This window comes from Sander vitreus, chromosome 1, assembly GCF_031162955.1.
Source record: "Sander vitreus isolate 19-12246 chromosome 1, sanVit1, whole genome shotgun sequence".
Taxonomy (NCBI): Eukaryota; Metazoa; Chordata; class Actinopteri; order Perciformes; family Percidae; genus Sander; species Sander vitreus.
Window position 1 is genome coordinate 21,150,673 of NC_135855.1, and position 23,425 is coordinate 21,174,097.

Genomic DNA, 23,425 nt, shown 5'->3' on the forward strand with positions numbered 1-23,425 from the left:
GTATCAAGGAGGGGGATAATCTTTGAAAGCAAAGCCATGACAGCTGAGGGGGAAGCATGTGTGAGGCATGTTTGTTTTGCATTTACCCCCTGAGCGCAGCTGTGTGCACTGTCCTTTTCCCAGAACACCGGAACACAGCAGACACCCTCACGGCTCGCCCTCCATCCAACCCCACAGCTAGAGCAAAGGGGGCCCTATGTCCACATTTGCAAGGAGACCCTCTCCGTTTAAGAGATATGTACGCTATAGTCAGGATTATGCATATACCTTGGCTTTGGGTTGGAGAGTAGAACTGCGTGTAATTTTGGGGATTCCTGGGTGAGCTGCTATGCTGACAGTCTATAGCCTGCACCCCACTTATTTTACGTGCCCAGAAGGACATTGAATGTGGTTCAGTTTAGAGAATTAGCAATGGTTGCTTGGCCTGAAGGTGACTACAAGGTATCAGGTTTGCTTGAAACCTAACAAAGGAGCATAACCTCATCTATTTCTTTCACTGGACGAGGCTGTTATCAGGGGAAAAGCAAGGTTTATGATTTTAATATTTGAATGATGTGAGGATATGGATATGATTTAGGCTCATAGATATGGTGCTCCTCTGTGGCTGGCCCCCTCCTCTTTTCTTTCCACAGACAAACAAACAAAGACATATTGTTCCAAGCCGAGATAGAAGTAAACGGGGAGTAAAGGCTGTAACCAGAGTGGAGACAGGGAACGCGATTCTCTACGGTGCTTTATCCTGACACATTAGTGGTTTTACTAAAACGGGTCCTGCTCACATATCGTGCCAAAAAACTAATGAGGTTGGGCTCAAACTTCACACTTGCATTTTCCATACTGACACTTTGGGAAACTATCTGACACAATGACTATCATTGATTCTTCTGCTATTCTACACATCTTTTACCATGGCCAGATAAACCTGTTGTTGTGAGGTTAACTATATCTGTCGGGCCCATGTTGCCTCCAAGTTCTCCTAAAGGACAGTGCAAACATCCCACTTAAGAGCAGCCAACCAGTACACCTATACTGGAACACTACCTGATCCCAGTTATCCAAGGAAGGGTTAAAATCAAGAGCAACTGGACTTTGTTAAAAGTGCTTCAAAGACGATTTGTGTCTCATAAGAGGCGAAACGTCTTCGAAGGACCTCCAAAGCCCAGTTGCTCTTGGTTTTAACCCATCCTTGGATACCTGTGACCTGGATGACTAAGAACCTTCGCAGACTACCTGGCCAATTAGATTGTTGTACAGTTATTCTTTATTTAGGATTATACACCATTTGAACACAATATAAATTAAAAAATAATAAAGATTTTAGAACTAGATTTTGACACACGGCTCCTTTACAAGATAAGGCCACAAGATTACAGTAAATAATAATGCAGGAAATTGTTGTTATTGCACTTTAGCGATGCAAAATCACAACAAATTAGCAAGTAATCAAATTACCAAAAAAGCAATTGATAATGAATCTGAGAGTTTGGGGCCTTGGGTCAGTTGCCCACTGTTCCTGGTTGATGATGAGGCTTTGCTTCTACCTCAGCTGTAACTTAATTTCCATAGAAATCCTCTTGCCTCTTTCTGTTGCCTCACTCGCTAAAATTGAATATCACCACCCAACATTATTTAGAGAAATGTTAGATGTATGTGTGATGAACAGAAGCATGTTTTTTGTGTGATAAAATATGACTTTAGGGTGTCTTAAGATGGAGGATGAAGCTGATTTTTAATACTCAAGCCTGTGCTGAGTCGTCTAAGGTGCAACATCCAACTGACTGTAGTCAAAATCTTACTGAAGATGATAGAGGCAACTGCATTAATCTGGTCGATGGCTTCCTTTGTTTTGATTTGACAGAAATAAAGACAAAAAAGAGCAAGAAATACAATAACGCTTATGCCAGAACTGCTTCATGACCATTTATCACAGCCATGTTAAAGTCCAGAAAAGGCTGTTAAACACTGACATCCTTTCGGTGTTTAAAAGTGTCAACACACTCTGTGTAATCTCCATCAGCCTCCTCTGGTTTGAAGGTGGCTGCTGCTGGTTTCGGTGTTATTTCTGGCAGAATGACTGACTAGTAGGCACTTCTTTCTCTGAAACTCCTGAGACTGGAAATGCAAGGGCAGTCATGTCCACTTGAAGTCTGTCCTCCTGAAAACAGAGCTGGCTCTGTTTGGAGGCTGGCGCTCTCAGGCTCTTCAGCCCTGAGAGCAGCAGGCCTGCTGTGCCCCTCTCATTCTCCCACACACCACTTCCTCCTCCATCCCTTCCTTTCTCTGGCCATCAGCAGGCTGAGTCAGTGCGGCAGGTGGATCTCTCACCCTGACCACACTAAAACAAACCAAATTTAATCTGTTTGACTTTTAAATGCTCAAGGCTGGAGCCACTTCCACATTTTTTTAATAACTGAAATGTTTGCATTGAATCTGAGAAGCTTCATAATGTGACAGATATGCTGGATATAGACAGTTTTCTGTAGCACTATCATACAGTGTAACTGTAGTTACACACTTCTGCATGTGCTAATGCTGATAAAGATTGCCTTAGAATAATATGAACATTTCATAAAACAGCGAAATTATAATTTCAGTTTTTTTAAGGATGCTTGCTGAACTATTTTTCAAAACAAAAACAAAATGACTGGAGGAAGAAAAAACAAAACAATAGCACTCACAATTTAAATAATAAGGTAAGAATAAAACAGCACCTGAAAAGAGAACTACAATGACGCTGAACACTGTACAAACACAATTTCCTGTATTTTAGCAAATAAGTGCATGGATGTATGTGAAATTATTTTCCGAACATTTTCCTTAGCCTATCATCTGAACTACAATACAACTCCTGTTATACAGTACAACATCCCCTCCCACCAGGTTTTCCACAAAGCTCACTTGCACTCTGTGGTTGCTTTCTTCCACCAGAGGGGTTGAGAAACATGGCAGTGCCACGCCACTTATCTTGCCAAATCTTGTTCTCTCTTGCAGTAATCTTCGCCCGTCCTTGTATTTGAATAATTATTTTATTGCAACATTTATTAAGGTAGTCACTGTTGCCTTTTAGAGTTTTCGATTATAGTGCCCCCTCACCCCATGCTGGTTTGGGTAGACATCTCAGGGATCAACAAGGTCCCCCCATCCTGCAGGTATCAGCACATCATGTGGCCCAAGATATGGCTGCACTGTGCTCTTTGGCTTTCATGCGCAAAGCGGCGATACTGGAGGACTTGCGATCAGGGTCCATGTTTAGATCGTACGTGTTGATGCCTGTAGCCATACCATGAGGCCCTCCAAACAGGCTGCCCATGTGAGCCTGTCCCACATGACCTCCGGGACTCGGCATGCCCAGAAAATCAGACATCCCGCTGGCAGAGTGGGGGTGAGGTGTCATACAGGGGGTCACAGTATCGCAGGGCACAACGCAGCCCGGCACAGGAGATGCTGCGCTGCTGCCACCGATCCAAGAGGGGTTCTGAATCTGAAATATTGATAAGAAATGAACATCTTTAAAGAGTGACAGAACTGTGGCATCAAACCCACTGGCTCCTTTCTTATCAGACACACTGTACTAGCTGTTTAGCCCATTAACTACACAATATGATTGATTTCCAGCCTCTATTTGGTTTCTGTACACAAGGAAAATATGAATCTTGCTTTAGATGGACAATCCATGCCAGTGAGCATTTACTCACCTTAATGTTTTTGTCCTAGTTACATTATTGTTATAGAGGTTAATGCGGTTATGAGCAGAAACAAAAACCTTCATTATTGGTGCATTCAAAAACAGCTGGCGTAAAGTATTTGCATAAATTAGTGATAGTTATATAAGTTATTGGAAAACCCAACACGAAAGGCAAACGATAAGAAAACAAGAAATGTTAAGGAATAGTTCAACTTTTGGGATATACGGTTATTCGGTTTCTTTGTGAGAGTTAAATGACAGTTGTCAGGAAACCAGCAAAGGCTTCAGGAAGTTGCGCTGCCTGGCTGAAAAATAGTTTCAGCGCGTAACTTCAGAAAAAACACTTTTTTACACTTTTTACGAGGTATAACTTGTTAAAGGTACTCTAAGCGATGTCACGCGTTTTTTAGGCTACAACATGTTTGGTCACATAACAGCAAACATCTCCTCACTATCCGCGAGCTGCCGGTCCCCTGAACACAGTGTAAAAAAACACGGTCTCTGTAGACAGCCTAAGGTCCACACACGCCAACAAAAACAAAGTGGTCCAACCTGGACCATGCAAACATACACAAACCGCGTTCCAGTGTTCAGCCAATAACGGACAAGAAGGATTTGGGGGGGGGTTAGTGCGCTGAAGCACAGAAGGGAGGGGACGGGATGAGGAGGAGGGAGAAGCGAGCTAAAGAGTCTCCGTTTTGTTTGAAAATACTTTGAACGTCAACAAGAAGTAACGTCACCCAACATCGCTTAGAGCACCTTTAATTAGTGAGCTTTAGACGTAATCGTAGGCAGATTTTGTTCCTTTTGGACAGAACCAGGCTAACCCTGTTTTCAGTCTTTATGCTAAGCTAACTGCCTGCTGACTATTGCTATTTAGAGTGCACACATCGATCTTCTCAAGTAACGCTCAGCCAGTAAGTAAATAAGGTGCCCAAAATGTCATAATTTTTGTTTTATAGCTTATAGTGTGCTTTTCTACACATAACTGAAGGCTATTAAAAGGTTGTGTAATGAACTTAGGCAAGTTTCCAGTCTGCGAGTAGAAATGACAGAAATTGGGAAGACAGAAATCAAAGTAAAAACTGTAGAAGACTTTATATTTGTCTCCAAATATATGATTTTGAGTTAATGGGCTAAACTATGTCAAACCTGCATTGAAGTACTCATTCTGTACCTGTGCGTAGTTCTCAGGACGCGTCAGAAGAGGCAGCTCGTAAGCTGTTGAGAAATGTGTTCTGACCTGCTGCATCTGACCAAAACGCTCCCGTTTCCTCCATTTTGCTCTTCGGTTCTGAAACCACACCTGCAGAGAGAAAATGTCTGAATGTCATAAAACTGGCAGGATCGTTAGCGTTTTTTTGTCTAAGAGAACAAGGGATCTGTACTTTCATTTAAGTATCCAGCCTTGGTCTTTGGTCAAGGTGAGGTTTAAAAAAAAAGGGAAGGAGTATAGTGCCTTACACTCTTTAACAGAAAGTTTCCCCCAAATCTGAAAGAAATACTTTTCTAGAGATACAAATCTAAGTTTCCCTTTAAAATGATCCCATGCAGAACTGAAAGGCTAAATATGCAACATGATATCTGCAGCACCTCAAGCTTAAGTCTGTGTAGGCTGAGCTGAAGGAGTAAAGAAAAAGTAAAGTGTGCTGCAACCTTCACTTCACTGAGGTACTTTAAAACAAAATGTAAACCAATCTCGTCCCTCTCACCTTTGCCTATTTGTTGTCTGACAAGAGCGGTGCTTTTTCTCATGACTAATGTTTCCTATAATCATCTTTGACATCTACAGTAAATCTGACACTTGTTTATTGAAAGCGTTATTGAGTTTGAATTACCATCAGTGTGTGTGGAAGTGATCTAAATATTCTCTGATGGGCTTTAAACCTGACATGTTTTTCTTTAAATGTCAAAATGTAAAGGATTGTTACTCACTGACTGGACTGATTATCGCACAGATTTAGCAACAAAAACTTTTCCTGTCTGACTTATCCCTTATATGCTTTTTCTTATTTCATGTATTCACTCTTTGCTCTTAAATCTAAGGAGGCAATATGGTAACTTGAAAAGTGAGATGAGATTATGACTGGGGTTTGTTTGCATTTTCCTTTTTAATTTCCTGAGGTCGAGAGCTCCTGGCTTAGAGATGCTGTCTCCTCCTAAATTAAAGAAGCACACAGAGAGGACATCATCCTTCTCTCCTTTACAAATTCATCTTCCTCTGCACTGTCACTCAGGAATAAATGCTCTAAATAAATGTTGCTCCATGATTATTATACAATAAAATGTGTTAGTTCGGTATCTAGTGTCACTAACAGCTCTCATCTGCTCACTGTCTGCTTTGGGCCGAGTCTGTTGGCTATTATACAGGGAGAACATATTTTTGTGTTGCACACACTGCGTTGTGACAGTAATTGGTAAAGACCATGACAGCTTAAGTAGCTAGTGGACTTTCAATGAGGCTTTATTTATGTTACAGCCCCAGAGAGAAAGAGCAGAGAAATGCCAAACTGGCCCCAGCAGGAGAGCTGTATGGGGCTGAAAACACTTTGAAGTGAGAGACCGGCTCAGAGGATTGATAACCCGCCTCTGCTGTCACTCATGTCAGCTTCCATACCAAAGTAAAAAGAAATCCAAGGCTGAGCCTGGCTTCGGTTTTCCAACACCCCCAAAGCACTAATAATATCATGGAAACACCTCTGACCAGTGTTGCTGTTCATTAAATGTTTGAAAAGTTTGTTCTATTTTCCCCAGAATCCTCTACCACATAATTTCTTATTTCCCATGTCAGTTAAAGGTAAGTGCAGGACACAAGTGGAGTGATACAAGCAGATATATATGGTGCAATGCCAATCTGCCTAGGGCTGAAACTAACAATTGTTTTAATTACTGATTAAATTGACGATTCTTTTTTTGATTAATTGATTAATTGTATCAACCCATGGCCATGACAATTTCCGAAAGGTCAAGTTACGTCTTCGTATTGCTTGTTTTGTTCAACTAACAGATTAAAATGGTAACATTTTCTGTTTAGTATCACAAATAAAAGCATCAAATCCTCACAATTAAGAAGCTAAGGGACTATTTGGCATTCTTGCTTGTAAAATGACTTAAATGATTAATTGATTATCAAAATAGTAGCCGATTTCTAGCCTGTTCGTTGATTGATCAATTAATCGACTAATTTAATTCCTAAATCTGACAAATGGTTTTTGGGAACCTGACTTAAAGTAGAATAGTAGTATATCAAAGCATTTTTTCAGTTGGTTTTTTGAAAATGGTCTTTGTCAGGATACCTCACTCTTCTTCTTATTGACTCCTAGCATATGTGTTGGACTGACTCCCTATTTGAAGAAACAATCATCTCCTTCCTAATTGGTTTTGATTCCTGCCGTTTCATCTTCCGTTAACTGTTTGGATCTATAAACTCATATGGACACCTGTGTTTGCCCGGTGAACTCCACATGTCAGATGCTATCTCAGCTCTCTGGGCTAACAGAATGGCAAATCTGAGAAATGTGATGTTGTTGAAACCCCGACCCTTGACCCCTGACCTTCCCATGTATCTGTAGTGCATATGACTCTGATCTGAACTTACTTTCTCCCTTTGAAACCCAGAGACTGAAAAAGCAAACAAGTCCAGACCCTAATGTTTTTCAACTGAACGTCCATTGATTTTTTTCGTGAGCACCATCAGACAATGAGGAATAATATCTCCCTCCTTGAGAATTATACTGGCAAACTTCTGAACATTTCTTTCACTCCAGACCCAGAATTCATGAGCTGTGAGCCCTTTTGCATGTGAATGACTTGAATAGAGTACAGAGCCCTGTTGTTTGACTGACTAGGCATCTCGTGTCTTTTATCTTTTTTTAACTTGAGTGTTTAAGAGGGCCGCTGGGAGAGCCGAGGGCTGTAAAGCTGCATCCATCTGAAGCAGGCAGGTCTGTGATAGTATGAGCAGCAGAGCAGAGCGGCATACCTTCAGAGCCTTAGGGTTGAGTTATAACCCTGCGGCTGCACAGACTTTCTGTGTTTCACTGCAAAGCTTTTCTGGTCACTGTTCCAACTTATCATGTAAAAGATGGCTTTCAATCGATATATCTCTTATTTCATCCCATGTATGGCACTGGCACACAACAAAAATGTAGTCAAAATATTGTATCGTTGCATTATTTTTTTTAAGATTATTTTTTTGGGCTTTTCCGCCTTTAGTGGACAAGACAGGTGAGAAAGGGGAGAGAGAGGGGGAAGACATGCAGGAAATCTTCACAGGTTGGACTCGAACCCTGGACCTCTGCGTCGAGGCATAAACCTCTAAATATATGTGTGCCTGCTCTACCCAATGAGCCAACCCGGCCACATCTTTGCATTAGTTTGAGCATAGACTGGAATGTGTCAAAATTCAGATATGACTTGAAATATCCATCACTAACTTGCTCAAAGCTCATGGGAAGGGTTTCACACCTACCCTGGACACCACAGTGGGGACACATTCCTGTCTGAACAGGATCTTAATGAAAGAAAAACACAGAAAATCCAGGGGCTTTGGTAGTCCGTGGTGGTGCATATGTACTTGCACACTAAACACACGCATACACCTTTCCAGGTCTCTTTCTCTGTTCAGCAGTGTTGGAATGCATTACAGCAGTCACCACAGGATTGTATGTAAATCAGGCCAGAAGGTCACTAGAAGGGTTTCAGTCAGAGAGGTGCTGTACGCCTCAGGCTTGACTAATACCAGCAGAACTGAACTTCACAAATTCAAGAAACCAAAACAGCTGAGGTACAAAGAAAAAGGCCACTCAGGCGTACCCATCGACACACAGCACAGTCAAACAAATCTCCTCGTATGCTGATGAAAGTCTGCTCTCCTTAACTGCACATATGAGGCCCAGGCAGCTCCAACCTCAGCCCCATGGGCCCCCTGGCCTCTGTTAGCTCCCAATCCCCCACTCTCTCTTCCCTCGACTCCCACATTACCAGATAAATCTCTTGTGTTGTTCTGTGAGTGACGTTATCTCTACAGAGCTGCAGATGTTGAAGGATTCATGAGGCTGTGTTGTTAAAACATCCTCTGTTCTGCTGTGACAAATAGCTCTTTTTTTTAACTTATTGATAGGAAGACAGGCATGTTCATGTGAATGTAACTTTTATTAGAAATCTCATATGTTTGTTGGTTTGTGTTTTTGTCAGTGTTTTTTTATTTATGTTTTTACATATATAGCTGCATATGAGATTCCCCAAAACACAGTTGTTGAGTGCTTGTATTACCTGCACACGGGCTTCAGTCAGGTCAGTCCTCAGTGCCAGCTGCTCCCGGGCGTAAACATCAGGATAGTGCGTCTTCTGGAAAACCTTCTCCAGCTCTTCCAGCTGGTAGCTTGTAAAGGTCGTGCGGTTGCGCCTTTTCTTGCCCTTGTTACTTTCGCCGCCATCACCCTTATCCAGAGGGCTTGACAAGTCTGTGCCTGGTGGCCTATCAGAGGCTGCCTTCACACCCTGATCCTTCACAGACAGGTAGTTGGTATCCATGCCGGGGTCGGTGTCCTGGGCCAAGTCAGAATCTGTCAGACCTGAACCGTCTTTAACTGCAGAGACAGGACGAGATGGGAAACTGTTAAAAGAGTTTTTTTCATAATTTTATTTGGATTGAAAGAATAGAGTCAAAACAGATGTTTGTGAATGTGTTACCCTTTAACTAAAGATGAACGTGAAAATAAAGATGAACATGTTATGTTCTGCTGCTATTCTTCAAGATTTAGGCTGCAATGCAACGTCAACTGATCCGAGCCATGTGTGCAGATTCTTCAGATGAATAAAACAATAAAGTACGCAAGGAAAGCTGTTAATATTGAGACTTCAAAGATCCACAACTGCCTAGTTTTGATGCCTCACTCACAATATTGAAACTGGCTTTTTGCAATACTTTCTATCCATAATGCAACATTTTGTTGCTAAAAAACTTCTTGAAAATGGTGTTTTAGCACACCTCGAAAATACAGCTGCTTTTAATTCATAAAATGTATAAGTGACTGCTATTGGAATATTATATTTACACTATGGTCTTTTCACCTTTTTCTCACAAATTAGATATATTTTTTTAATCGCCACATAGGACAAACATTGCTAATTTTTGTTAGTACCTTCAGAAAGCAAACAGATTTAAACACTTTTTATTGAGCCTCCATTCTATGTATTATTCAGTCGCATGTCTCTGGAAGTATACAGTATTTATAACTCGTGATTTATTTGTGGGATTGCTGTAGTAATTCATGGGGTCTGAGGGTGGAACAAAGGAATTTCTCGCTCTTTGTGAGGAAATTCTGTGACAGTTGTGAAATCTGTTGGCGCACGGTGTTGATTTATTTGTTTGTCTATATCTGCCTGTGTAATGGATGGCCTGGATAACTGGCTGCTTACGGGATCCAGTTGTAGTTCGTAGATCATTCTGTGATGTGCTGGGGAACAGACACCCTGTCCCAAAATTTGAGACTGAACTGACAGAAGTTTGAGACAGAAAGTTGCAGCTTTTTTACTGCGTACCATTCCCAACCACCCACACCCTCTGCTCAAAGACACGCACGCACGCAGGCACGCACACACACATGCACGCACGCACGCACACACACACACAACACACACCTGAAAGCAAGTCTGACTTATCAATTAATTTGCTGTTTTGCCGTTTGGAGTCATTTCTAGCCACGCAATTAAAGAGAAAGCCCCATCTTTGTACTCATGCTTTCTTCACGACTGCAGCTTTAAGTGTAAAACCTCAGGCAGCTCTCTGATCATACATTTCCACAGCCGTGTCTCTGCCAGTGTTCTTGTTGAAGCTGGCGGCTCTTTTCGCCCTGCTGCTGAACTATCCAGTTCATACACACATCACTAGACTAATCGAGGAGGATGTAATGGCTGAAAGTGTTTTGTTTTGGGCTGCTTAATGAGGCCCGCGAGCCCCTTTCTCTCTCTCTCTGGCTCAGTCTAGTGGCGACTTACAGCTCTGCAACATTTCTGCTCCTTCGATACCATCTGGGGTGAAGCTATTTTCAGGATTGAGGACGTCTCTGCTCATCTGCCCATCCAAACATTTGTCAGGTTAGAACCAGGAGGTGTGTGCGTTCATGTGAGCTCTGAGTGCAATTATTAGCGTTCAGTCAGCACAGAAGACCACACACACACACACACACACACACACACACACACACACACACAGAACCATGTTGGGCAATGTGCTGCAAGGTGAGGTGAATGGATATCTTGTCATAGACACTCCCTCCAAGCTTTCGCAAAGACACATGCACAAAAGTTATATTAGGTTATTTTTCAAGGGCGTCTTTTTGTGAATGTCTTAATAGGATAAATGATGAATTATAGTACCAAGATGTAGACACAAGGATGTTTGAAAAGGTCAGAAGGTTGTCGGATTTCTCCATTAGAATATGGTTTGATCCGTGGTTTGCATGTACCAAACATCAATTTATCATCTCTGTATATACCTTTTGGGGAGCTTTGCCCTTTGACCCTTTTAAGGTGTGCATGCAGAGACCCAGCGTTTTGCTGTACTGACGTTTTTATTCAGGTATGTAGGCTTCAACTTTTGTTTTGCACAATGTAACGTGTGTGTGTGTGTGTGTGTGTGTGTGTGTGTGTGTGTGATAAATATATATATATATATATATATATATAATGCAATATTACATATACATATATATACAATCTATATAAATATATATATATATATTTTTTTTTAAACCCTATTTTCTTTTCCGAGGCAACACTGTACAATAAATAGATCAAGAAGTAGACTACAAATTTTAGAACGCAATTGATAGTTTTCGATATGCAATGCTACAAACACATTTCGGCTTTGCCTAGTAATGGCACACAGCCCATGTTTTACTTCACTCCAGCTGAAGCCTCGCTGAGGTGAGCTGAGCATGCAGAAGCCTATTGCCAAATAGGCTGAGGAGCCCTGTTTTGGTCGCTGGGGTTCTAACGCCTGCAACATTGCCTCGCTGTCCATGACTAACACATCCTGTTAGGCTTTAAGGGGAGCAAATGTGTTTTATCCCAGCATAAATACTCTCTAGTTATTTCATCATATTTCCGTGGCTGGCACCCACATTCCCCACAAGGCAAGAGCTGTCAGGCTGTTTGAGATCATGAGGCCTCTCGCTGATCAAAGGCCATTGTTTATATCGCATGTCACTGATGTTTTTTTGGCAGGAGCGGGATATTGTGACAATCTCCTGCTTGTTATCCATACGATCTGCTGTAGCTTTGAGGCTCTCCAACAGTGCCCAAGGTGAACAGCAGTGGGCCCTCCTGCAAGGAACACCATATGTATGAAGAACATAGGAAAGTCTTATTGCAAACAATGCCTGTCAGGATATAATCTTTGTAAAAGGAGTGACTATGAAAAACATAAAATGCATCAAAACATACACCTTACACCTGCACTTCTGCATGTACTGTCTTTAACACATATTATGTCTTAACAATAATACAGCAGACCAACCAAAATGGCTTCTTTTTTTTCTTTTTAGATGAATATGCCATGCAAAATGTTTGGAGTTGCAACCACAGAATGTTCTATTTTCACTGCAGTGGATCCAACAGGCAGCAACTGTTCGAATTACTGTGTCACAGTGAAGAGAGCAGAGTCTGCAGCTCTGTGTGGTGGGCACAGAAAGTTCTGCAGAAATGAAATACATAGAAAGTGCTTCAGAACAAAATGAGCAGTAATTTAGCTCATGTGAATATTTCCACCTGACTACAGAACAACACAGGAGTTTGTATATAGGTCTAAATTTCCACATACACATACACCACAGTTTAGTTGTAACACAACATAGTATGTCACTGTTGGCATTGATATCACATTAAAACTAAGTATTGATTTAATACTTTTTAACATTGTGTGGCACTTCCTGTGTGGACATCAGTGCCAAAATGACGTTCTTGTGGGTCAGAAAGCTATTATTCACAGTTGAAAATAAGGGGGCAACATCAAAGTGTAATTTAACTGGCTGTAAAGCGACAGGGCACCTTCACTGCCTCTTTATTGACTGGGATGACTGGGGTCAGCTCGCGGTGTTAAGAGGAAACACTATAAATTACACACCACACGGCGACTGGGAGAGATTAACAACATGTTGCTTAAACTGAAGAAAGAAATGCCTGAAACAGAGGGAAACGTAAACGGCAGAGAGAAAAGAGATGGACAAGGGAAAAGAAAGTGCAGTTTGTCTAAATAAGTGCAGAGAACAGAGGACAGGATATGTGTGAGCAAAGTATTTATTTGTGCGCGTTTCTGGGGTTTGTTTTACTGACTTAAGATATGGATTGGGATTTAACATGAAGATTTGAACAGCGGATAACTCTTAAATCTTGCTTGGCTGCAAAGACAGAGGCTGGCTGAAACACTGACGCCTGATGCTGGACAATCAAGCCAAGGCAAAAATACATAAAATCGATCAAGTTATTTTATGACTACACAAAGAGACTCATCACAAATGACAAGCCAACTGAAGATCAGTGTTGGAATTTAACTAAGTACATTAAATCAAGTACTGTACTGCACAATTTTAAGGTACTTCTACTTCTTGATTGTTTGAATTTTAAGCTACTTTAATTTTTTTACTCCACAACATTCCAGATAGAAATATTGTACTTTTTTACTTCTCTATGTTTATCTGACAGCTGTAGATGCTAGGATTAGTTAATTCAGACTTAAGAATTCTTTGGTTTAGATTAAATTAGCCTATATAAATTAGTTAAATGTATCTTAATTATAATCTGCTACAACATTAAAATGCTGCTTACACAATGCATCTTTAGAAATAATCCAATAGAATGATGTATAATGTTATAACACTGACACAGCCCATTCTGTTGCATATGGTAAATAGTGCTCTTACTTTTGATACTTTAAGTACATTTGCTGATAATACTTTTTTACTTACTTAAGTAAGCTAAGAAAGATAACTTGTATATTGTAGCATTGCTACTTATAATTAAACCTGCAATAAGTGATTGTTTTAGCCACTTGGGGGCAGCGGAACCAAGTTGCAAACACAACACCGACATATCACTATTTTCGTTGATATGGCGAATTTGATAGCAAACAGCTGCTTATTTACACATCCAGCAGTTACAGAGCAGCATTATCATTCACGAGTCGTGTTTCTGGCCACCTGATGATGTAAGTCCAATATTCACTCTCTTTTAGCTCTGCTTTTGGTCTCCACCAACTCCTGAGGAAAATATCTGGCTCTTTAGATGCTAAATGTTCCACAATGTTCACTAGTTATAGACGCTAACTGTGTCTGTCTGCTGTTTGGTGATGAGCAGGTAGAAAGCAACACTATGAGAGCAGTGAGAGCATGGGCAGGGACTGAGTATACAGGGCCCACAAATATACTAGAAATAATAGCCATGATGCGGCGATGGGCCCATAGAGAATACAGGGTCCAAAATGTTGTGCTACTCCCCTGGGGAGAGTAAACCAAATCAGTAATGTTGTGGGCTGCACAGCTAATGTGGCTTGGGAAAGGAAAGTTTGGGGTCCCCTGCTGGAGCTGCTGCCCCCGCGACCCAACCCTTGATAAGCGGATAACGATGGATGGATGAATGGACATTGTTAGTATAAAATAGCTACTATAGCATCTTAAGGTAAAGGATCTTAAAATTGCTGAAGATGCAGTCAAAGTTTCTTTGACTCTGTTCTTGAAATTCAACCTTGTCTCTTTTGGAAGTACAAATAACACGACTATGAATAGCTTAGCACTATACTTGCTTGCTGTGGTGTCAGATGCATTCATCAAAACATTTTTTTCAATATATATATATACATATACACACACACACACACACACACAAACACACACACACACACACACACACACACACACACACACACACACACACACACACACACACACACACACACACACACACACACACACACACACACATGTCGGCCTCAGACGCTACTGCTGTGATTTGGAAACAGTCGACTCACAGACAGAACCTCAAGCATCAGCAAATTACTTTTTTGTTTTTTTACTTCACAAAAGGTTTTCTTCTGTGATAGGTAGCTATCATTTTGAAATTCAACTCTGCTGACTGAGTAGAGTGGTGTTCCATCTCAGCAGGCTGTGCAAAATTTACAAACTGTGAAAGAAAAACATCCATAAAGCCTAAGACTGATAAATCACCTCTTATGCACTCTTTGTCTTCCTCGCCTTCTCCCCCTCTGTGTCTCCCTCTCGACTGCTCCCTTCCAAATGTTTCTCTCAGACTTTGGAGCAAAACAGAATTTTCTTCATCTTATGTTTTTGTTGTCTGATCGAAAGAGAACATTCCATCCGAGTGGCAAAAACGCGCTAGAGTACATTTTTGTGTGGACGCACATAAAATGAAAAAATACTTTGCTGGGAAACTCACTTAACAATTTACACGCTCACTTTTTCCTATACCAAGGATTCAACTTCCAAAAATCCCACAAGACATCAATCCTTACAGTGTGCCCTGCAACAATACTGGAATCACAACTCATTGTGTTAGGTTCATAGGTATGGATAAGAAATTATAGTTATGTTAACGGCAGAAGTACAACTGTTCAGTCACCAACAAAATCATATTAAATGATCATTTGTCAACCGTGGAAATACAGTAGATTTGTAAAGTTATATTGAGACAGTACTGGCTATATATACCATATTAAAGTATATTTCATAGGCCTACCAGAGCAATTAAACTGCATATTAAAAACAGCAGGTGCTGTCAGTATCACATAATAAATATTCTACAAAATAATTAAAGTAAGAAAGCCAAAATTGCTGCTGTTAAAGAAAATCCTTAAATCCAAATGTTGTAGTTGAAATCCTGATTTATGTGGTCAAGCTAGTTAATATTTAACTTTTCAAAAAAAAACCTAAGAGTTACCTTTAATATTAAAGCCTTTTTTTCTCAAAAAACTGAAATTAGGCAGTAGGCTTATCTTTATACAAGTTTTTACCTTGAAAACCTATAAGGTATCACCTCAAAAAGGTTGGCAATTACTGTTGAGACTATACAAAAAATGATTCAGCCTATATAATATAGAATTTTAAAGGCAAGTGAGCGCAGTAAAAAAAAGTCACCTTACTATAACGAACACACATAACAGGTTAAAAAAAAACAGAATCTCTGATGTGATGCAGTCCTCCACGGTTGGTTGTGTATCAGTGTTCATTTTACATGAAGCGGTGACAAAGAGACCAAAGGAAGTCCTGGACTGCATGAGCCTTTTTGCCCTGCTGCTCTTACTCGGCCATGCAAACTGAGCCTAATGTAAATTGCCCTGCCAAACTTTAAGCTAAATGGTAAAATGATCCTGAGTTCTTGTCACCTCCACTCATGTCATTGACTTGCTGAAGTGTGCCTCAGTTGTCTGGGTTGCATGGCTGGTTCCCATTACTCCCTGCTCGAACCAATCTACGCAGACGGCCATTACGAGAGGCTGAAATGGTTCGTGCTGGGTTAAAGATGGTGAGGAAACAAAAAGGCACGAGACCGTAATGACAAAATCTCACAAGCTGTTGCAATCACACCTGAATGTTGGTCCTACTGGAGACAACTGTCATGAAATGTTTACACTTGCAGGGCAGCAGTTTGCCTCAATAAAATAAATTATGGTTTAAGCCAGAATAAACTGCAGCCTTTAATGTCTTCAAATTACACCAGCAGTGTGTTATTGGTGCAAAGATGTCGTTACCCTGCATAATCATTGGCTGTAAAAGACAAAATAGTGATGAATGGCACGATCCTACCATAATTAGGCCTACAATTCAACACCCATGCAACAACAAAGCAACATCCTGTCTTATTGGTGTGGTTAAATGTTTACTATGTTAAACTGGACTCCAAATGTTGTGAAGTGCACGACTTTGACACCAGAGAGTTTTAAATAGGGGGTTTCGAATGGATTTTCTCTGCTGTGTACGTTCAGGGGAACTCGTCCTGCTCTCCAAACAGACGAGGGCAGGAAACCCGAGTTAAAGGTCAGTGCCCTCAGACACTGAGGGAAGACACGGACACATCAAAAGAGGAAGTGTGTTGTCTCTGGAGGATCACAAAGACATGTAGGTGGCTGCTTTAAGACTATGAAGTGACTGATTGAATCATCCTCACGGCCCTATTCTTTCAATCAAGAAGTCCAGTTTGACAATTTATATATTGCTACAGTAAAATGTACATTGTTTTGTGGCCAGTATAGCTACTTAAGTTATGTCTTTAACTTAAGTATACTTTTGACCCATTTACTTTAACTTGAGTATTTCCATTACACTTGAATCTACATTTTAGAGCAGGGGTCTTCAACGTGTTTTAAGCCAAGGACCCCTCAACTGAAAGAGAGACAGCAGGGATCCCCTACTACATATATTGTATAAAATTAAGTTGCAAAATAAACTGGGCCTACAATAACATGTAGGGCGGCCTAAAGCCTTTACACATACCTTTTTAGTGCATAGAATACTAAGCTATTCAAATAGCTTAATAATTGTTGGCGTGGTTTTTTAAATCATGTTTTAATACATACATGAGTCACAGTGAATCCTTAGGATGAACACTGTCTGTGGGTGGTTACCTTAGTGACTACATTGACTATAGGCCATTTAGCAGTTGGGATTTATATTTGCTAATAATATTTGGGATTCATGTTAAGACTTTAATTTTTTAACAATAATTTGGAGGCCCCCCTGCATTGACTCTGAGGACCCCCTAGGGGTCCCGGCCCCCCTGTTTAAGATCCCTGTTTTAGAGAGAAATATTGTACTTTCTACTTTTCTGCATTTATTTGACTGCTGTATTTACTAGTGACTTTGCAGATTAAGATTTTACATGCAAAAGATATGATCATCTTAGAAAATATGTTTAAGTGCTATAAACTACCCAGTATTATTTTAACATTAAAATGCTGCTAATGCCAATATCATATGTAGTAGGCCTAATACTCTGCATAATGCCTACTTTTACTTTTAAAATGATAGGGTCAAAACACTTCTGCCGCCACAGCTTATTTTTTTAATTTATTTTTTATTTTGTCATTTTAATAGCTGCCTATTTTTGCTACTTTTGGCGTGTACCTCTATTGTTGTTGTAAGGCAGCCTACAAACAGTATTTTTTAAATCACACTATTGTCCGCCACTTCTCACACATTTTCTTTTAGTTTCATGATCATAATCAGAATCAGAAATACTTTAATAATCCCAGGGGGAAATTATTATATGTTACAAACTCCAGATATACAAACAACATATACAGACAACATATATATTAAAAACAAATTTACAGTAGTAAAATATATATATATCTATTATGCATCTATTATGCATCTATTATGATGCTGTCAGCTCTCAGCCTGTCCATGCTCCAAGAGCAGCTTCGTTGATTTCATGTAACAATGATGAACACATGATTGGCAATGTGTTGAGTAGAAACAACATAACTGTGTTGGTAGGGACTCTAATGTATGTACATTTTTATTAGACAGTTTTCCATCGGCCAAAAATGTCTCAGTTACAGCTTCAGACAGCCCTGAGAACGGTCACATCACCTTTGACTAAACAGATCAAGCCACAAATTATAACAACAAAGTCATTCTCTGACAACTTGAAACTACCCCTGCCTTTGTGTAAAATACAGGTTTGAGTAAAGCAATGACTCGAGGAGTAAAATAGACCAGTATTTTTCCAATAAACACATCAGGAATCATTTATCATTTTTCTCATCCTCTGCTGGTACGTTCAGCATATTTTACTGCTGCTTTCAATTTATGTCCAGTTAGTGTTGTAGAAGTCAGTAAAAAGATGTGTTAACTATAATCTTCAGTCTGTGATATTCACACGGAAAACAGACACCAGTGGGAACAAATTTCGATCATAATAATATATCATAATATATAATTTGCATGTTAAAAAGTATGCATATGATAATGTGGCAAAAATATATATTCTACCAATATAAAAACTGTCCTGTTCTAAGTCTGAGGAATTAAATTAGGTTCCTTTCTGAGGGCCGAGTCACCGTGAGCATGGGAAATAAAGGCAAACAGAGAAGTTAGACATCTGAGTCGCAATAATGCCAGAGCTCTTCTTGTCTATAAGCGCCGGGATGTTTTTTCCTGCTTCCTTCGCTGTGAATCCGGTCATTATATTTAAGTCTCCGTGTTGTTAAAAGAACTGGTTTGCGAGAGAAACCTGACAATCTGTACTGACATATTTCACTCTCAAAGTCCAACCCCTCATGGGAAAAAAAATTCTAAACAAAATTTAAAAAAAAGTCGATAAATGAAATGAACTCACCCCTTCATGCGCATCGGCTGCAAACACGATCTAATAGGCCATCTCCAGGTTGAGCGTAAAATAATAATTTAAAATAAAACCTAAAAATACTAAAAATTGAAAGGAGATTGTATTTTTGATATTTAAAATGTATTCGTTTGCTTGCTGTCTTTCTTCATGGTTTGGACTAAAATAGCCGTTTACTCGCAATAACTGCGGTTTATTTACAACGTAATATAACATTTTTATTTCGTCTCAATTTACCGGATCTATGTCAAGGTTAATAGGTAATAAAAACTTAACAGCCATTATAAAAAAAAAAAGGCTGAGCTTTTGAAAAGACTGATCTCCGTTCTTGACATTTTGGAGCTATAAAGGCTTTTTTCTGCAGGCTGATTTCCAGAAACTGTCAAAACATCCTTAAACTACTTCCCCTAACCATTTCAGTGTAATACAGATGGACAGGCAGCTCGAGTAAATCAAAGAAAAAGCAGTGATGGCTTCATGCGTAAAAGCGACAAGTAAAAGATGTTGGCCTTCCATTATTATTATTATCATTATTAGTATTGCAATCACAGCTCGCTGTTTTTACAGCTACCAGTTTTATCTAGTTATAAAATGGGGTTTTGAACTTCCATACACAGGCCACTTTTGCAACATTATTGGTTTGACGATATTTTGAACATTTGATTCACTCCTTTACAACAATACTTCTCAGTGGATTATTTTCAGATGATCCAGAACACATTTTATACACTTTATATATCCAAAGTGAGAAAGAGAGGGAGAGTGTAAGAAGGGCAAAGAGAGAGAGAGAGAGAGAGAGAGTCCTCAAGCTTTGTGTCTTTATTCAAGACCATAATGTTTCTATTGTCATAACCTCAAAAGTAAAACTAAAACCGTCTGTTTTCAACTCAGCGTAAAACTAAATGTGACCTATAGATGCATACATGCTTTTTTGTTTTGCAGAATTCAATAAAAAAAAGGTGCCAGTGTTTGATCTTTTCTCCAAAATAAACCATAGACATGCTGATGCTTGTTCCTCTTTAGCATTTACACACAGCAGCTTGAGCTTTTTGTTTGTTTGTTTGTCTCCTGATTTCTGTCGCTTTATTCTTTTCAAGTTGTGGGCCAACGCTCAACACTTAGGCTACATTTGGATTCAAATACCGTCCACTTATACTGTCGTGATATCAAATATTAGTCTTCATTTGTGTGTGTGTGTGTGTGTGTGTGTGTGTGTGTGTGTGTGTGTTTATTCCTTGTGAGCAGGCAGGGATGTAGTTGAGGGCAAACCAGTTTAATTCACTTTGTCTACGTTTTATTTTACCAAAAGCATTTGACGCCTCTTTTTATATAACACATCTCGATGTTGCACTTTTTATTATTATAGTTTATCGTGTGTGTGCGTGTGTGTGTCTGATTAGGGGGAAAAGGTTTTTGTGGTGGGTAAAAAACACGAATTTATGCCGTTTCATAGTGGCCGCCTGCCTAACGAGGTTCAAAGTTTTATTTACACCCTCATCATTCACCAATTACAGTAGCGTCCCCACGCAATTGCATCTAATTGGAGCCAATCAGGCAGAGCAATGCAATGAAAATATTACCAGTTTGGAGCTCACTATTTGTGCCATCTGAAAATCTGTTAATTCAATTGTCCGACTCAGCTCCACTATTAAGGATTGTAATGCAGATTATCGCATTAAATGCGCCCTAATTTAATTTTGATGGTCAAAGGGACAATTTGATAGTCGGGAAGATTATGCCTCTTCTTAACTGTGTTACGCACATAACTGCTGAGCCGTGTCGTTACGAGCTGAGAGCTGTGCGGTGAGCTGCTGCTGCTGGAGAGATGCGGTTTACGCACGAAGTGGCCTAGGTCTCCCATCTTTTAGACACGAAGAAGAAAACAAAACAGAGGATTTAAAAAAAATAAAAAAAACCGTCGAAGTAGTAGCTTATGTATGTGTGATTGTATCAGTTAAACAGTAAAGAGACAATTTACGATCAAACACGGCACGACTCTCGCTAAATCACAGCCATGATGGCCAGTTTACGCATCATGTGCCATTAATTGCGATCGAAACTTCCAACCAACTTAACGCTATATCTGCGAGTTGTGTGGGAACAATTGGAGCAACGATGAGCGATGACGCTGCTGATGACGTTAAAATGAGCTGCACAGGTAGCCTACAGGCAATTATCAGACACAAAACTGCAGGGAGAAAACACTAAAGACATTACACGATTTAAGTGACTTTAGCTGTTATAAAACATGTCTGCTGCATATTTTCGTGACAAATCCTCGCCTTCATGATGAAAACAGCTTTACAAATGTAATGCTGGGCTCGTGTTTTGTCTTGGGACGCCTCACCTTGCCAAGTGGACGCCTGTAACTTAGTCATCCTAAAATTTGTTTTTGTTTTTTTTCCACTCACCATAGCAGGGGATGAGCGCTCCGTTGTGTCCGCTCTCCTGGTGCAGTTTGCCCTCCTCGGTGGGTGTTTTGCAAAAAGACCTCTGCATGAAGAGGTGGTATTTGCTGAAAGTGCCTTGCCCAGCTGCGGCGGCATCCAATGACTGGCACTCCTGCTGGAAGGGGCTCCGGGACTTTTCTCCGTAAGCCTGACCTTTGTTGGGCAGGAAGGCAGTGGGGCTGTATTTGGTGTCAGCGGCTGGGAATGTCCTAAAGTGGTCCGTCTGGTGATCCCTAACTTGCGCTGCAGAGGGGCTATAATATGAATCCATGGATGTCATATCGCTGTGTGAAACGCAGGTCTCGGCGTTCATGCCTAAAAAACAGTGAAGGGTAGAAAAAGAACAAACTTTTCTCTCTCTCTCTCTCTCTCTCTCTCTCTCTCTCTCTCTCTCTCTCTCTCTCTCTCTCTCTCTTTGGAAAGGGAAGCGCAGACACCCCCTCCTCTTCCTCTACCTCATACAGATGAACACACACACAAGCACGCAGATACTGCAGCGCACACCAGACCGCAGCTGGGTTTGGTTATAAAACGATTCAGATCTTTTCCAGGAACCACTGTCGTTGACCAAACACCCCAAACTCCCCCTCAGGTTTGAGCAGAGTTACACAAACCCGTCTTTCCTCAGAGGATGGGACCCAGATCTCCTGGCTTCAAGACCTCTCCCAAGTGATTATACTGATGACATGAGCGAGTTAGGTCGTTTATTAGCTGAAAAAAAGAAAGAAAAAAATTGCAAAATAGGGGCGGGGGGCTTAACACATGACATTAATGCAATTTGGATATGAATATAGCCTATGAGTGATGGCACTGGGGCGGAGAGGGCACAATTTCACGCTTCATTCGCAATGGTTCATCAAGGGCAAATCATCCATACTCAGCCGATTGTGTTCCTTCAGCCAACTCTGTGGCTTCTGGATGCGACTGGGATTTAGTTTAGAAGAGCTTTTTAATGTCCTATTTATCACTTGGAACGAATGGCAGTGTCACTTGCATCCTCATTATTTATTTCAGCCATATTTGTATGAAAACATTTAGAACTAAAAATATTTAAACTTGAAGAACCACTGACTTTAAGGGTAACACATATCATGTATGATAAACCCAAATAAAGGTGGACTCAAATTATAGACTATTAGTAGTAAATCAAAAATGTCACAACAAGAGTATGTTTATTGGCGTCCACGCTTATTCCACAGATCACCTGATTTAAATTATTTGAGACTTCGTTAAATTATAAAGTAAAATTTGCTTATACAATCTTTGTGAGATGAGATTATAGATATTATTTTACTGCGTCTATTGTCTTTAGGTAGTGATTTGGAAATCCTGTTTTCTTTCTTTTTTTTATAAATATTTTTTATTATTTCCGTTAAGAAGTAAACAGGAAATCCTGTTTTCGTATGTGCAGCCAATGAAGAAAGGCCAGTAAGTCTTGTCGAGCCCAAACATCGTGCAGACTGGCAAAGTTAAGCTCCCTGTAACGAAAAATCAACGTAATGTCCTGACAGCAGGTCACTCCGCATAGACTGGTTAATAACTGGCCGATAGTAGGCTATAGGCCCTGTATTTTCGTATCGTTTATGTTGCAGTCACTGCAATTAGGCTACTTTAAATTTGCCGTCAATGTATTTCCTGCGTGCTTTTGTTTTTGCAATTTCCACGTGTACGAAAATCCCACTTTCTGTATTTAATCCTTCCTTAATTATTTGTCATTCCCTTTAAATAAGTCCTTAAAATAATAAATATGCTTAAAAAATAATTTATTTTCAATAGAGTTAGAGTAGAGAATACAGTGCAATTTTATTCAATATTAACCTGTTTTTTGTTCGTTTCTGAAAGCAGTGTCTTGTCAGTAAAATGAAGGAAGACATTCAGCATAAGACAAGCCCTGTTAAGGATGCCATACAATTATTCACATAAAGAA

At 40.1% G+C, this 23,425-nt stretch overlaps 1 protein-coding gene across 1 annotated transcript; it reads right to left on the reverse strand.

Annotated features, from left to right (window-relative positions):
- Positions 1 to 3,160: 3,160 nt before the first annotated feature.
- On the reverse strand, positions 3,161 to 21,811 carry alx4a (ALX homeobox 4a). Its single transcript, XM_078257413.1, has 4 exons — positions 21,460 to 21,811; positions 8,960 to 9,276; positions 4,863 to 4,991; positions 3,161 to 3,481 (listed from the first exon to the last, which is right to left on the reverse strand). The coding sequence occupies exons 1-4, from the start codon at positions 21,809 to 21,811 to the stop codon at positions 3,161 to 3,163; spliced, it is 1,119 nt and encodes a 372-aa protein (XP_078113539.1).
- Positions 21,812 to 23,425: the final 1,614 nt, after the last annotated feature.

Coding starts and splice junctions, on each gene's coding strand:
- alx4a (XM_078257413.1), bottom strand. CDS start 21,811: ATGAACGCCGAGACCTGCGTTTCACACAGCGATATGACATCCATGGAT. Junction 9,277..21,459: donor AGCGCTCATCCCCTGCTATG/GTGAGTGGAAAA, acceptor CTGTCTCTGCAG/TTAAAGACGGTTCAGGTCTG. Junction 4,992..8,959: donor TGACTGAAGCCCGTGTGCAG/GTAATACAAGCA, acceptor TTCTCTCTGCAG/GTGTGGTTTCAGAACCGAAG.